Source organism: Mustela lutreola, chromosome X (assembly GCF_030435805.1).
Source record: "Mustela lutreola isolate mMusLut2 chromosome X, mMusLut2.pri, whole genome shotgun sequence".
Classification (NCBI taxonomy): Eukaryota; Metazoa; Chordata; class Mammalia; order Carnivora; family Mustelidae; genus Mustela; species Mustela lutreola.
The window spans coordinates 119,439,101-119,456,425 of NC_081308.1; the positions used below are offsets into that span (position 1 = coordinate 119,439,101).

Consider the following 17,325-nt stretch of genomic DNA (forward strand, 5'->3'; position numbering starts at 1 on the left):
GCCGGCTGCGTACACCTATGTCCATCTGCATCTGACCTCATCTCTTTGGCTCCTGTTGTAGCAGTGGGCTCCCGCTTACCAACGTCAATCTAATCCTTTCACTTACACTCAAGTCCGTCGGTCTCTTCAACTCCTTCTGGACTCCATTTCCTAGGTTTTTAATTCCTTCCTCTCGACTGGCTCTTTTCCTTCCCCTAATAAGTAGATTCAAGTGTCTCAACCAAATAACCCCCAAAGCATTCGTCCCTCAGTCCTGTGTCCTCCTCTAAATACTCACGTGTCTCCTGTTAGAAATGTTACACCTACCGCCTCTACTTCCCCCTCCCCATTCCCCCTCCTCAAGTCACCCACTACAGTCTGGCTTCTGTCTCCATGACTCCGCTGAAAGTGCTCTTGTCAAGATCACTGAAGACCTTCCTATGATAGAGTCCTAGTTCTTGTGTGACTTATTTTCTCCGAAGTATTTGACATTGCGCGCTCTTCTGAAAACTCTCTCGTGCGATCTGCCTCTATTAGCTCTGCTGCCGCTGCCGGCACTTGCGCAATGGCATTCCCTAATATTATTTGACGAACGCTCGTCTCTTCCTGTGCTACATATTCTCTCAACTATTTCCACGCCAGCAACCGCCACCTACATGCAGAAGCTCCCACACTGTATCCCTAGCTCACATCTTTCTCCATCTCCACGTTCACATTTTCAAGGATCTATAGCAAGCTCCACTCGGGTACCTTCCTTCCCGGGTCTGCTTTCTTCTTTACTCTCCGTCATGGTTTACAGCTTCACCATCAGACCAGTTGCCAGAGGGAAGATTCTCCCTCTCCCCCCAGGCCCCTGCATAACCCGCCATTGTGCACATTTTAAAAAGCGTCTGTACTGCAGCTCCTTCACTGCCGTCTGTGTGTAGTGAGTGGCGAGCCTACATGTTGGACCACTCACGGGGGTCCTGCGTTCTCTCCAAATCCAGTCGGCCACCAAATCCTGATGATTCTACCTCTGAAACAGCTCAAGAGTACATGTCCCTTTGGCCAATGCCACGGCCAATGCCCTAAGGCAGCCCTTAGTCATTCCTCACCAAGACGATTTTCAGTAAAGTCCTAATAGATTTTTTTTTCTTTTTACTTGCCCATGTCAGTAGTCCTCACTTCCTTATTTTTGCTTCCTCCTTAGGTCACCAACCAAACCCATTTTCTCTTTGCTACTTCGCACTTAACAGAACTGCCTACAATGTTTCAGCGGTAGAACTGCCATGGTTTCATGTAAGAGCAGTGTGATCCTCTCTCTTTTGATGAGGCATAATATTTCCTGTCACTTTTTGGTCACAACGACACAAGATGCAGATATTACTAAGACAGATTCTATCCCGATGGCATCTGGGCACCATACTTGAAATGATAACGAAATGGGTGATCAGCATGGAGAAGGCACTCCAAACCACGACCCAGGAGGAGTAGTAAGAAGTAGAAAATCTATCCTGGAAAAAATTCAGACTCTTTGCTGGATCTTTTTCCCTATGTGAACTCCAGGGTTCAATGATGTCAATCAGACATTCTTCCTCCTTAATGAAAACACAGTTTCTTTTCCTTAATAGGAAATACTCACTTAAGGTTCCTTTTCCTTTAATGGGAAATGCTCACTTAAGGTTCCTTTACCTTAATGGGAAATGCATACAAAGTGTCCCACATTTTGCTCTCAGCTTGCCCATCACAGAGAGAAAGGAAGCCCATGGATCTACAATGCTGATTCCTCCTGGGAAGTCTTCTTTAGAAATGAGCTCATGTTGGCATTTACCTACTTGCCAAAATGATGGTCAATTCGAACGGTAGGCTGTGAATTTTTGACATCAGTTCCTTAAATGTAATACCAAATGCCCTCATTTTCTTGAGTGGCGACACCTGACATATTACTTAACATGACTTTTTCCTCACTCTAACTTAAAAGTTATTGCCAAAATTAAAATTATTGTTGCAAGATTTAAAAACATTCAACCTTCTGGATTCTTGACCAGTAATTACTTCCTAGTGATAAGCTTCTGTCCCGTCTGGTATTCACCTTCCCGAAAGTACGCTTCGTATATTCCATTCCCTCCCATGCCTGCACAGTGGTTTCAGAAAACAAGCATTTCTTTCATTAAACACCTACCTTTGTATCTGGCCCTGTTGAGGCAGTCTGTGGATCTAAATGAGGTTAATTAAAATCCTACATTATTACATTCTCTTACCTTAACTCACAGATCTGAAGAACAAATCCTCTTTCCTATCCTTTATAATAAGAGCAATGTATTAATGAGTGACAGATTTCACGAATATAGTGATAAATCCAAATTTTGCCTTTGTAAAAATCATAAAGCCCCCGCATTTATTCAACAAGACCACTGCCGTGGCCTGATAAGAAGCGGACAGTGACCAGGGTTCTGCTGGTGACGGATCGTCTATGGTGACGTGAAATGGACTAGCCGGTTTGCCAAATGAATGGGCCCTCTGTGGTCTGCGTCTTCTCCCACCTCTTTCCCAGCCTGGCCTCTCAAAACTGGGGCTATGACACGTCTGTCAACAGTCTCTCTACACACCTGGCTTTGCAATAAATTCAGGGAACAGGGAAGAGCACAAGTATTTATAGATTAACCACTCAGGCCGACTGGGGACCAGGTTTCTCCAGCCATGGTAATAGCCTCCGTGAAGGTTATCTAGTAGGAAGTCTGAAAAGCAGTTCTCTCCATTTTAAACATCCTACCCTCTTCTGAAAATATGTGCAACTTGAAATGAAGATTACAACGTATTCCTAGATTAAGTGGTCTCCTGTAATCGGGAACTAGGTCTACTGGTAAGAATGAAATCCTCGCTCTGAGAACTGTACTGTTTCTGCCTGTATTTAAATGTGAAACATATTTTTAAAAAGCTTTCTAGTTTGGCCTTGCATTCCTAACTGAATTGTTGTCTACGTTGTTTACATATTTCCTGGGAAAAGCAGGAATTTACACACAGGGAGAGGCTGAAATGTGCCTGAAGGAAAAAGGGTAGAGACAGCAAATGTGACCTAGTTGAATGGAAGATAAGGAACAGAGATAGTTGCAGAACCGTCTTTCATGTCCTAGAGTTCATTTCAGGAAGAGGTCTCCTTCGTTTCTTTAGGAGGAAACATGGATACATATATACTGAATTGCCAAGCAGGACAGCAAGACAGAACATTCTATGATATGCTATGTAAACTAATAACCCAAATGTCATCATATGCGCAAAAAAAAGTTTAGTGGATCTTTGATTTTATACCAAAAATGTTAGCCTCAAGGGATTAACTAGCAATAGACAGAACTTTCCCTGGAAGTTGATTTGTCCTTTCAAATGAGATCTTTCCATCAAAAACATTCTTCCTCATCACAGAAATCTGCAATAACACATACACAACATGTTTTATTTCACATCGGATGAAACCCGATGCTCAAAGCAGGAGCACCGCGAAAGGCTTACCGAGGTGTATAGGTATCCCTCGCTGTTCATTGCCAAATACAGCTTGGTTTGAACTCCTTGGATAGCCACCACTCGAAGACCCACAGGGATGAGGTTAAACAGAGCTGGAATCAAAAAGAATGCGAAAGCGATGTTATCATTCTGAATTCCATAGCTTTACAACGTTCCTAGCTTTACAACGTTCCCGGCAGGTGTGGCCCTCCACACCTGGGTGCTGGGTAAAACGATGTCTGTGTATTTACACATAGATAGATAGGGCCTCTTCTCCCTTTTAGTGTGCTCGGTGTCTGGCTACAGTTACATGAGTGGGGCTGTGCCATGGCCACATACTGTTAGACACCCTGGGGAAATGGGAGACAAGCCCGTGGTTTGTGTAGTGTCTGTCGGAAGTAGGGAATCCCGATGCTGTTGGAGAGCTACAGTTTCAGGAACTGGTCTATATATTAAATGGCTTTATCCTCAACGAACTATTTTAAACCGCTCCCCTAGATGACAGCTAAAATTCACAGACATGGTTATGATCTACCAGTTGGGGAGAGATTCCTAGAATCTTAGAAAAGATACTAGTCTAACTCCCTCATCTAAATTATCTGTATTATTTCCAATGCAACAACCCAAAAATAAATCCGGGCCTTGGGGAAAAAAAAAAAAAAAGTCATTTTGTAGTCTTATGTTCCCAGAGTAGTATTTCAGTATTTCTTAAAGAACCAACATTTCCCAAGATAGGGTTGGGGGTGGGGGGGGGCAGTGCCTAGCTTTTCGCATCTAGTAGCAAAGGTGAAAAGAATACCAATAATGAACTTAAGAGGTTTGTTTGTTTATTTAGCAAAATAGTTGTAAGTAGGCAGCCAGCTGGTACCAAAGAGGCCTTCATTTCTCCATTTGAAGGTTTGATTGCGTGAAACTTACACCCAGCCTCTCCTCACAATCACACACCACTCACTGGAGAAAACCAGTGGGCGTCCTCCCCCTACCAGCTGTCTACTCCCTCCTACACTGCGAATAAAAATAAAACAGTACATTTTTAAAACGTAGTGCTTGCCACACACATCTTTTGAAGCTAGCCTGTGCACCTTTCAAGAGTCATAGACCAATGTTGATGATTGTTGCCTTGGTGTGTAAGTTTACTGAAGAGGATACATTGGTCTGCTATCATTTCTGTGAACAAGAATGTAAAAGAGTCACCATGGGGGTAAGAACAGCTTTTCTGAGATCTCTTACCTTGATGCCTATCTATCCTGCTGCAGTAGGGGGGGCAAAATATGGGTGAAAAATATTAGGGAGGAACTGAATACTCCTTGGGGGAGCCTCCAATGTATATTTCCCTTAAAATCAGGGTGTTACCAGAGAGGAGCGAGGACATATTGTACAGTTCAAAATACAAGTGTTCCCACCACATGCCACTGATGGCACCTCGTTCAATGCTCATCGTATTAAAAGCTGTGCCCTTCTGTTATGTGAGGTAAAGGAAAGCGATCGCACAGATTGCAAGCCAGGATCGCATGCTATATTTGACAATGCAATGCACAGGAAAGGAGTCTGTCTCTTTGCTTATGTATGTATCTCTTTCTGTTGATGATGCCTTGCTCGCAGAGGTGCTCAACACACATCTGCGGATTGACAGCAGTCGGAATGGTGACAACATGACAATATGATACTTTTGGAATGCGACAGTTCACTATCCCATTACATAAAAGTTCTTGTTTAAAAAAAAAAATCTGAGATCTAAAAAACCAACCGAAAACTTCCATATGGGTTTGGTGTAAAAAGCCATTACCACAATGTACCACCAGACAACTAGAAAACCAGCCTGTGTCTGAATCCTAGTTTAGTTATAGTCATAGAGGACAGGGAGTGATAAATAAAATTCAGAACTGTGTCTAGAACCTCGTTTATCACAACACCGAGAGCCTCCGTAGTTCTCTTAATGCAGCTTGTAACAAGCAAAAAAAAAAAAAAAAAAAAAAAAGGTAAGAAGAGAGAGAAAAAGATTTGATCTTCACCACGTGCCTCAACATCTCTGGTGTGGGTTTTAATGAGCAATAAAATGCTTGAATTCCAAACATCAGATAGCAGGAGGTAGAAGAGAAGCAAAATCCATCAGTAATCCATGCCGGGGACTATCTATTCCTGATTAATGATGTTAACTATAGAGGAGAACATGAATTTTTCACTATGCACCATAAATTTCTGTGACACCCCATTCAAAAACAAAAATCAGCACTCTAAAACAAAACAAAACTGAAGGCAGCAAAAGTAGACAGCAGCTAGTCATCCTAGTTCAGTCTTTTCTTTTCTTTAGACATTCAAGATAGATCATAAACTGGGTTGGTTCAAAGTGTAAAGGGTCAGATAAAACAGTTTCCAGATAAAAACTCCAAGAAATTACATCAGGGGTAAGCTTAGGCAGATATTTTCCTATGTGCCTGTGTTTCTCTAAATCCGGAGTACTTCCTCCTGGACACAGGATATCATTTCAATTAGGATGAAATTATTCTACATATGAGAAGAAAACAATTGATTTCATTTGTGTATCTAAAACACATTGATTAAATAGCAAAAATCTCTTATTCCCTTTCTGTCAAAGTTTCGCATAAGCTTTTAATAAATAAAAGGGCTTCTATTTCTTGTTTATTCTACTGTGTCTACATAAAACCAATTAAACTCCATCTACTACCTTGAGGGGACCATTTTCTCAGAGACATGCATAAGTTGACACTTAAGGTTTACTGGATACACACTGGATACACACATCCTTCTTCGTTAGCTGGGCTAAGGTCAATTTTTCAAAGGGAGCAATTAATAGAAGTGTATCTTACTGCAGACTGGGGAGACCTGACACACTGAACTAGTAACACTGCCTGAGATTCTTTTAAAATAGCCCTCAATGCACCCAAGGCAGATAATAATAAAACTGCGGCCACGAAATGTCTATCAACTTTTCCTTTTTAGGGGGAAATACATAATTTACAATGGCTGGTTTGCTCATGATGAGATTTTATTGAACTGACATCTACCCTTGTAATAAATTTATCAAAGGTCAGTTTAAATGCACAATATCAAACATACGTTTTTAGGAATAAATCTAGTTGGGTAAATGTGAACGAATATGTTTCATCGTGATTATGCTTATCACCACAGAATGAAAATATCATCAAATCATTTTGAACTAAATGAGAAAAAAATGTCAGAAGGTACTAAAAAGTATTAAAAACAAAACAAAAAAATAAACACAGTATCAGGAATACGTGTTAAGGAAACACTATATAAACGAGTTACCTTTGAAGAAAAAAACAACTTGTATTCTTGTTCTTTCTATTCATTTAAAATAATTAATTAATGTCAAGGAAATTGCCGGGCTTTTGAGGAAAAAAAGAATAAATTTACATGGCTAGACTTCCATCGTAATGATGATCATGTGAATAATCATTTTAATCATGAAACAAGACTGTTTCCTGATGACTTATGCCCTACAATATCCTCACTGGGGAAGATTAGCTAGTCCCCTGGCCTCTGGTCGCATTTGGTCTGGGGAAGGGTCAAGCCCCATAGACCTGCTATTTCTTTTGAGGTCCTTTTCACTTGAATGCTTCATGTTCTGATAATCCTTACCACCGTGGCTTTCCCCCTTATTATTTCATTCTGCCTAAACACTGATTCTGATAATCAGGCTAACACTCGTTCAAGGTCTTGGAGTATCTTTAGTACACAGAAATGCCATTCCTAGCAGTGAGAGGTATAAGACAACCAAAGGCAGAAGCTATGAATACACAGGAATTGAAGAGTAAAACCTACTACACGATTTAAAGCTCCACTGTAGGGAACAGAGTCTTGATTTACATACATATATGTGTGTGTGCCCGTGTGTGTGTATATGTGTGTAAGTGTGTGTTTATCCTAAAAGGACTGCCTAGCGTGTGATCTTGATACATTTGGCCCATTGCTGTTCACAAAACACAACCAATGCACTGATTGTAAAGTTTTTCCTTTTCAAGAAACGCATATGAACGCTAGAACCAAAATAATTTTTTTTTTTCTGATTTTAATGTAAGGAAGATGCTACAAATAGATGGGGGGGAAACTTGACTGGGTTGGGGGGGAGCTCATGGGCAAATAATCGTAAACTTCCTTTCAGTAATGCCCAGTGGACCCACTGTGCGGAAGCACTTATGAAAACAGACCGGCTCACAACCCCCCTCCCCCCAATTCCTTCCCTGGATACTGATCTGTACCTAAAATTTATCGGAATGTTTTCTAGCTGATCATTATGTACTAATGTCTGTTACACGATGATAGTAAAACACTCTATTCACACTTGACTAAGTTTTTCAAACAGAAGAGTATGCACAAAACATCTAAGATACTCACTGTAGAACTTGAACATCGCAAGAGTAACACAGCATTTTGCAAAAACAGTGAAGAACCATTCAGTATGGATGTTTCTTATTCCTGGTACCACCAGGGCTTTCTTCAAGGGTAATTAAAGGTGACTTCCTCTTGGGGTCATAGCTTGGCCATCAGCCCAGGAAGCATTATTAAAAGGTGAGAAACTCTTTTGACATCTCACATTGGGACCCCTGTCTATGGTTTGCTGTCTGCAGCCAACCATCTCTCAAAATGCTGCAGAGGACTCGTTAGTCTTCTCACTGGCTTTCCTTGCTGTCTTCTTAGCAGATCGAGGGGATGTTTCTAGGAAATTACCAAAGTCTGAAGGAAGTGCAATATAAATTAGGGAAAACAGAGAATGAATTGTGAGAACCAGGTGTTTTGGCCTCATGGAACAATTAATGGGTCTGCAGGAATCTTCCAATGGCAAGAAAACACCAATCATTAGGGAAAAGAGGGCTTCACTGTTTGTGAGTTTGTTTTGATGACTTCCAATAAATAAAAGCATAGTGATAAAAAGGTTATGTAACATCTTACAATCACATTATTTCACTAATTAGAAATAAAATTTACTTTATTTTTGATGTGTTTCCTTTATTAGGTTCACCGTGATGGTCCCAACTTGGTCTTTACTCAAACCATGGCTTAAAAATAAATAAATAAATAAAGCACTAAAAGAAATCCCTTCACCCACCTGTGGACGTATCTCAATTGTTAAAATCCCAATTAGTCTCAGAGTTATCAGTGTGTGTGGAGGGGGGGTGGGGGCAGAAGTGAAAGCTTGTAATGATGAATTATCATGACACAAAACCACTCCTCCCTCTTGGGATGAGACCGGTTCTTAAGAGTAGAGATAACGTGCTATTTCAGGATCAGTGTGTGGGTGAGTAAATTTTCTGTGGGAAAAAAGTAATAAAATCCAAAGGACAGCCATAAATCTATCCAGATTACCATGGAGATGACATTTGGATGGTTCTTCAGATGGTGTCAGCATTATTTGCTATAGTTCACTATTTTACATATTTTCACATTCAACTTCCCTTAGGTGAACCTGCACCAACAGTGTGGAAGTGTTGACTGTATTTTTGCCTTCAGGTGAGAAATTCACAAGGGTTGTTAATTTCAAAATAGTAATTAATCACAAAGAAAACATGCAATGTCAACAGGGCACTGGCTGGGAGATCCTATTTAGCTCACGGTCACTTACTGTAAGTGCTGTCCTCGTCTTTTGTGCCATCGATGGTTCCATCTGCCTGCAGCTGCAAGTGGTAACCTTGGCGGCTGTAGAGTTTGGTAACTATGCCCTTAAGCTGAGGCTCTGCGAAAAGAAGGAGGATTTGGATCAGTCGGAAAGTTGTGCTTATGTAGTTGAAAAGACTCAGAAGTCAAAATTCTGACTTCATTTACAAACTTTAGTGGAAAAGGTCACACCACAACTTTAAAGAGTCCTCTGAAAGGAAACAGGCAAACAAACTTCCAAGTTTCGGAGTTAATCTCCAAGCTGAAGAAAGCTTTGATTTCTACCTCATCACCTTGGTAAAGCCCTAAAGCTTCTGAGGGCAGCTAGTTTCCGAGAGCATGTCCCCTGGCTTACAGAGTGGGACTCTAGCTCACTGAGCGTTCGGAACAGGTCGGCAAATGGCACGTTCTGCCTTTTAACGATGTGCCACTTCTCATGAGGAAGGAGAGGGAGAAATACAAAGACAATTTCCAGTGGTTTGACAACCAGGGACCAAAAACACACAAAGACTTCTCTCAGCATTATCGCTCTTCAAAGAATTAGTCCGCTCCATTCTGAGAGCATTGGAAATGCATCAATAATCTGAAAGCCCATCAAAAAGGACTTACATTTGGAAATTGGAGCTGTGATACTAAGAAAAGGGGAGAGGAGGGGAAAAAATCCATTACCATACCCTATCGTGTTAATTATCCTTAGGGAAAAGGGAGGCAAAAAGAGCAGGGTGTTTGTTGGTGGGGAGGAAAAGGAAATTAGTTTACACAGCAATATGAGTATCTAAGCATGGGTTCTCAGTTACAATGATTTTCAATTATGAATCACCACAGATTTAATAAAGTACCTAATTTACCAACAAGAGCCATGCTATCAAAATTTTGCTTTTAATTGCATGCAGATACCTGCACCGAAATCATATGTATGTGATCATTCAGGCCACATAATCATGCTTTGCAACTGCTTCAGCCTCTTAAAAACAAGCCCGATTCACAGCGAATGCCTTGCAAACTTCGTGCAAACAGAAAATGGATGTCTGCCTTTCCAGTCCATAGTGTGTGGAACACATACAGAGAGAACAAATTGATGAGTAGGTCTGAAATTCAGTATTGTTTAGCTCGTTAAAAGTAAGAAAACAGCGTAAAGGATGCATTTGGGGAAGAACGGCCAAATAAGCTGTATGTTCGCCTTGAAGCTCTACCTTGACGCAACCTAACACCTAGAGCTGTGTGAAATTTCCCCTGGCACCGGGATACCGCGCTACTCCTCTCGCGGAATAGGTTCCAAAGGACCTACAAGCCGGCTGTGAGTTCCCTCTTCAATCCAGCATTTTAGTAGCAAGTAACCAGTTTCACGAGTCTAACCAGATCACTGAGCTCTTGGCCTCAAGGTTCTAGGAATCCACTCCCCCCTCTCCAGCAAATATTTCAAGGGTGCACCACAAGTCAAGTCTGTCCCGATAAGCTCAGAAGTGATCGAAGAAACAGAATGCCTAGAGAGCCGAAGCCCACGGCGTTTGGTGTGGGGGGCGGGGCAGGGGGCGGTGGAAGCCGGATCCGGGGAAGGAGGCAGAGCTGCAGGGGTAAAGGCAAAGGAGGGCTTCCCCGGGTTCCCTGGGGCGGGCGGCGGTGTCTGCCCAGCTCGGCGCCTGCAGTTTCCACGCCACACACACGGACACACACACGGCGGCCACGTCTGGGTCACGCGTGCCAGAGCCCCCGGACGTGCACACACGGGGCACGTCTGAAGCTGAGGGCGCCCCCCCCCCCCGCCGGCTCTGGTCCCCGGGCTCTGCGCCTGTCCCACGGCAGTTGCAATGCAGCAAGCCAGTTACCGCTACGACCGCGGCGAGAAAACCATCGCTTCCCACGCACGCACACCGGCTAGGTGGCCGCATCCGCACCAGATGGGCCCCCGACAAACTCACCTACGCTTACATACACGCCCTCCAGCCCCCTCCACACTCGTAAAGTATGGGGGGGGGGATCCCCAACCCACCCCAGCCCAAGACGGCCAAGCGCCCCTTCCAACCTGGTCTCCTTCTGCGCCTCTTCTTGGAGCCGAAGAGTTTGACCCGGGAAAAGACGTTTAACTTGTTTTTGTCGCAGCTGGTCTTGCCTTTGCTGGGGCTGCTGACACACTTGCAGGCGTTGGATTTCTCGCGCTCGCGGGCTTGTCTCTTCTGACGGATCAGCGAGCTGGCGATAGCCGCCGCCATGGCCACGACGCCCACCACCACCACTTCTTTGGCGGCCCCTCTCCGGCTTCGCCTTCGCCTCCGCCTCCCGCTCCTCCGCGGCGCGTCCGCTCGGTCTCGCGCCGCGGCCGCCCTCGTCTCCCCGGCCGGCGCTCGCCCGGGCTTCTCGGCGCTCGGCCCGTCAGCCGAGGAGGGGGCTCAGCATGCCGTCCGGGCTCGGGCAGCGGGGGTCCGGCTCCCGCGCGGGCGGGCGGGCGGCCTGGGTCCGAGCCGACGCCACAGCCCCGGGCCGGGATCGCGGCGAGACTGACGGCGGAGGCAGCGCGGCGCGGCTGCGTGCGCTCGGCCCCTGCGCCCCGAGGACACTGTGCGAGTCCAAGTGGCTCGGGTCGGAGTTTGGCGGCACCCCCCGCCCTGTGCCGCGCGGAGGGGGCCGGAGCGGGGAGGCGGGCGGAGGGAGCGGCGCGGGCGGGAGAGAGGCCGCGAGCGCGGGCGGCGGGAGGGGGGGGGGAGGCAGCGCGCGGGGGAGCGCGCCCTCGCCCTGGCCCCTCCGAGCCTCCGACTAGTCCTTGCAACTTCGGGGCCTGACGATCGGGAAAAGTTGGCCCGCGCCGGCTGGCCGACGGGGATCAAACAGGTAACGGCCTCGCATCTCGGCGGCGGCGGCGGCGGTGGTGGTGGCGGCGGCGGCGGCGGCGGCGGCTGCTCTGGGCGCGGCACAGGCTCTGCATAGCAATCCGGTCGCCGCAGGCACCCTCCGGAAGCGCGCCGCGGCCTCCCCGAGGCCCCCCTCCCCCGGCGGCCCCTCCCTCCCGGAGCCCAGCCCGCGGGCTCCCCGCCGCCCCGCCCCCCGAGGCCCCGGCCGGCCGCGCCGCCGAACACCTGTAGGGGCTCTGGCGCTGCCCCAGCGCCCGCGGCTCCCTGCCCTCCGCTTCCAGAGCGGAGCCGCGGGCTAGGCCGGGATGCAGGGGGCCCCGGGAGGAGGTCGTGGGGCCGGGAGAGCCGGGGCTTGCCTGGAGGTGGGGGGCGGTAGGGGAGGGGGCGGCTGTTTCCTTAGCGTTGGACTCTTAGCTGGCCACACTGCCCCGGGCTGGCGCCCCTGGGAAGCTCGCCAGATCCCCGCGCCCCCGCCCCGGTCTACGACTCACAACAGCCCCCTCTCCCCAACACACGCACACCCGCCGAGGCATTTCGCGCGGCGACACTTGCAGCCCTCCGGGAGAGAGGCCAGGGCTCGCAGATGGGTTCAGCCCTCGCGGCGGCGGCGGCGGCGGCGGGCACTGCAGAGCTGCGCCCGCACACCACGCTGCCACCCAGCGGTTTTCACTGACTTTCCATTACAGGCCAAGATGTGCGGTCCGACCCCGGCTTTCCCCCCCCCCCCCCCCCGCCCCAAATCATTGCTTTGAGAGCTTGGGTGGTGTACAGAAAGCGGTGTTGGGGAAACGCGAGGCCGAACCTCGTTATTGAAGCCCCGGCCCGATATCCGATCTCCTAACTTCTTTCTTTCTTTATTCCCTGCTCCTCCAGATCGAGCAGCCTCTCTCCCTCCAATTCAGGAATCAAGTCTGGCTTTTTGTTCGCCTCTCTCTATTCACAGGTTCTGTCCTTTCCCTGTTCTATATTTTAACCTGGAGAAGAAAGAGGAGTTTCGAGGTCAAAAATGCAACAAAAAGAATGATCCATCCACAACCCCATCTTCAAAGGGGCGCTACTCTTTCACTTGATTTCTAACGCCAGAAAGGAAGCTGCCAAGAGTAGGGCTGCTTTGTCCGGGGGCTGCCAGTACACTCCTTACTGGACCTCTCCCTCCCCCACTTCCCAGATCTTTTCCAAATTGATACAGACACAAACAGAACCAAAGGCCCACACCCCCGTCCTTCTTTTCTTGCCTGAGCTCCCAACTAGGAGACTCGTTCAGTCTTCTTAGCCCATCAGACCTGTATCACCTGATCCTTCTGGAGATTTCCCTGCTCCAGAGAGGAAACTGCTGCCACCTCCCCCTCCCACTTGTCCCCAGTCTTGAAATGTCTGTGGCCCTGTCGGAAGCTCTGATGCTGCTCTGCAAAGACAGGCTGGGGTGAAGGTTGCAGGGAGGGAGGTGGAGGGTGGCAGGAGAGTCGTCATTCTAACGGTCTGCAATGTTCTGCAGGTTAGTCGACTCCTCCGTGTTTCTGGCTTTCCCAAAAGCTCACGGAGGACGGGGTGCAAGAGAGTTTCAGCACCTCAAGCCAATTCGAGCAGCCACTTGAGACATTGATTCATAAGGGAAAAACCCTGGTTGGCTCCCGTTGGACTTCGAACGCCTTGAGAATCTGAACTGGGCCTCGGTCAGCACTACATTCCCCATCTGCTGGCACAGCTCCTGTCATATAGATTATGTTCAATAAACAGTTTGTTGAAAATAATTGATGAGTGACTGATTTACATTGCTTCTTAAGAGGAGCAGGATGTTTCCTGGCTCGGAATGAATGGGATTCATATTCCAGTTACCATGAAGGGAAATAATCTCATCAAAAGAGGCCTCAGAAGACGATGTGACCAGGGCCAAATATTTGGGGTGTGGAATGGACCTTAAGAGGTTTCTACTCCCTCTCAGCATGCTGTTACCTTCCACTGAGCCCCTGGGCCTCTAACGCTCTGGGACCTGTCTGCCCATAGACCGCAAGAATTTTCCTGTCTCCTAGCTTAAGAGAACTCACAGAGGCCTGTGGCTGGACAGGGATTCATCCCGGGGGAAGGCGAAAGAAAGCCATTTGACTTTGGGTCCATACTGTGCAATCATACTATCCAATCGGCTTAGCCATTAGTTAGTGGAGATTTCTCATCCTTTCCTAACTCCCATATGTATTTCACAGGTGCTTCTCAACTCAGAGAAGAATGAATGTAAGTAAGTCTCAAATTCTCCGAGGAGAACTGTGCCCAAACCCCATTCACCTTAGGAAGGCAGAATGAAAGAAAGAACCACAGGCCACGCTAGAGAAGGGTATTTTTGCCTTTCCTTTCTGTCTTACTGCCACTCCACCAGTAGGATGGCATCTGAGGGGGAGAGTGAAGAACTTTCTTTCCACACTTATTTCCACAGTGTCTTTTTCTTCTGTCTTGCTTTCTTCCTACCAGTTCACACTGTACCCTGCTTAATCCCAGGGCTCCCATTTGCTCTGCGATGGTGGGTCCCCTCCCCTTTGTTCCTCCTGGACCTCCTCTTCCCCCTGCACTGCCCACCAAGCTCTCTCCTTAATCATGTTCAGGAGGAAAGCACCCTTAGCTGTTTTCAGCGGCCCCACTCACACAGAGTTCTAGCCTGGGTGACAGAAGGCATGCGTTTTTAAGCCTGTCTCTGCCGCCAATCGGCTATGTGACCTTGGGTATGTCATTTCTTCTGCTGGGGCTACAGTTTTCCCATCCTGAAGGTCATCCTTCAGACAATCTTAATGGCTTTCAAATCGTATTCTGCAGAGCCCCGAGAGTGGGTGGAGGGGATGTAAGTTCCTTCACCTGTGGTTCAACAACAGCACCTCTGCTTTCATCTATTTTATATACCTGGGCTCACTGTATGATTTTTCTTTTTTTTTTTTTTTAAAGACCTATTCATTTATTTGAGAGACAGAGAAGGAGTGCACAGGCTGGATGTGGGGCAGAGGGAGAGGAAGAGAATCTCGAGCAGACTCCCCACTAGGTGCAGATGGAACCCAAGGACTTGGGGCTCCATCCCAGGACCCTGAGATCGCGACCTGAGCCAAAACCAAGAGTCGGATGCCCAACGCACAGAACCACCCAGGCACCCTTTTATGATTTCTCATTTAGAAAAACAGCAAGAACGATTCCACTGCTAAAACCGAAACGGTTGAAAATCTCTGGATGAGATCTTCCTAAAAGTTTTTCTGCCTCTGAAGCCTACGATTTCTTTGTATGCGCCCCTGTCCCTGCTCCCTCTTATTCTTCCCCTCCTCATCCTCCCCACCCCTCCCCCATGCCCCTCTCAAGCCACCAGAACATAAACCCTAAATTGGACTCCGGAGAGAACTACCACAAGTCTCTTTGGCTCCGTTCTTCACGGGTTCACTGGAGAACCAGGTTTTAGCGTTCTTTTCAGGGGGAGTTATTTGAGTTATCAGATTCTAGAATGCTGGTCGTTCTCTGCCAATCTCTTTTGGCAAGCCTCTGTGAAGAAGCTGGGGGGATCTGCTCTCAAGAGGCATCTCCAGGAGAGAGACAGAAACCCAAACAGATGTGACTGTGATGAGTAAAATGAGAGAACTCAGACAGCCTAATCAGGAGCAGCCTTAGTACCTTCTGAGCAGGAAGGAGTTGGCTGTCTTTCTGAAACTCTGCAAATGAGAGATTTCAAACACCCATCGTTCGTGAAGATAAACATAATTGGAGCCACTTGCCAGTTAGCTCTCCGTCTTCACTTCAGGGGTCCCTCGGGACCCCTCAGGGACCAGTTACCAGGGCAAGGACGGATGATGAGCTCAAACGGAGCAAAGGGAGACAGGTTCTAGTGCACTAAGGCCAAGCAACACGGGGATCTCACCATCCACCGCAGCAGAGGCGGCATTTAAGAGACTGGGCAGCAAGTGCCAACCCTTCGTGTCCACCTAATTATGTACAAAAGCCCAGAGAAACGAGCGGACAGAAATACAAATGAAGAGATTAGAGAAAATCCATTAGCCACGGTTCTCGCCACTTAACTCCAAGCAGGAAGAAAAACACAATTTAAAGAAATCCTGTCAATGTCCCACTGGAATTCCAGGGACAGAAAGAGTGACTACTGTACCTGACACATTAATCAGCTGGCAAAGAGTCTCTCCTAGTCAGATCATTTGGGGGAATTATGCTTCAGAAATAAAGGTCTCCAGAACCAATTTTCTAGAAATGGATCGGCTCTCCTGATTTGCACTGCACCCAGATGGTGGCTTGGTCCCCACTGTGTCCTCTGTCTGGGATCATTCTCTAAATACTTCAGTTACAGAGTTTCCTGAAGCTACCTCTGCTTTATACCTAAAAGCAAATAAACAGGGCACCTGGGTGGCTCAGCCGTTTGAGCCTCTGCCTTCAGCCCTGGTCATGATCCTAGGGTCCTGGGATCGAGTCCCCTCTTGGATTCCCTGCTCAGAGGGGAGTGTGCTTCTCCCTCTGCCTCTACTCACATGCTCTCTCTCTCTCTCTCTTGCTCATTCTGTCTCTCAAATAAAATCTTAAAAAAATAAAAGCAAATAAACAAATAAAATCAATGGGGGACACACTGATTAATTCTGATCCTTAAGAAAAATCCTATAACCCATATAAAAATTTTATTGTTCAGTCATAATTTATGAACATTAAAACCAAAGAGCACCCTGATGGTATTAATCATATCTATGAATTCAGCTGTTTGCCGTTTAATTAGCCGTAGCAGCTGCAGCATCAAGAGTTCAAGGCCTCTGATTACCTGCTTGGTCATTTAATCAAGAAAACCTGGAGAGAAGTATAGGCTTGCTGGGGTGGAGGTTTCTCCCTTGATCATAAAAAGAGAACACAAGGAAATGAGCTTAAGCTTCAGTATGTGGGGATTTAAGTTTTGTACAAGTAAAACATCTTTTTCAGTAAGGGCTGTTAAAAACCATAATTGAGGGACCCCTGGGTGGCTCAGTCGCTTGAACGTCTGCCTCTTGGTTTCCACTCAGGTTGTGATCCAACCTGGGAACCCAAGGTCCCAGGGTTGAGGCTGAAATAGGTCTCCGCGCTCAGTGTGGAGTCTGCTTCTCTCTCCCTCGCCCTCCGTTTCCCCACGCCAGCTCGAGTGTGCATTCTCTCTCTCTCTCTCAAATAAATAAATAGATACAAACTTTGAAAAACATTATTGAGTGCTGATTCTCCTATGGAAGTTTTATCAATACAACAGAAACGTTCTCTGTCTCAGTGGGTATGTGAGTTGTTTCCCGTGTCGGCTCTCATTCTGTTATTCAGACTGCACGATGATTAATACACCCATGGGCTACAACCAAGAAGTGGTCTCTGGAAAGGGGGTACCAACAACCATTATTGAGAAAGTTCAAGGTGC

At 46.9% G+C, this 17,325-nt stretch overlaps 1 protein-coding gene across 4 annotated transcripts in view; it reads right to left on the bottom strand.

Annotated features, from left to right (window-relative positions):
• Window positions 1-17,325, bottom strand: part of FGF13 (fibroblast growth factor 13) — a 470,827-nt gene that overhangs the window by 55,305 nt on the left and 398,197 nt on the right. For 3 of the 4 annotated variants that reach the window (XM_059157055.1, XM_059157058.1, XM_059157056.1), the window contains 2 exons: window positions 9,059-9,169; window positions 3,466-3,569 (listed from right to left, as the gene is read on the bottom strand). In XM_059157055.1, the coding sequence (XP_059013038.1) occupies window positions 3,466-3,569; window positions 9,059-9,169 (215 nt within the window). Of the gene's footprint in view, window positions 1-3,465; window positions 3,570-9,058; window positions 9,170-11,113; window positions 12,034-17,325 lie in introns of those variants that run through there. The other variant, XM_059157057.1, reaches the window with a different exon arrangement.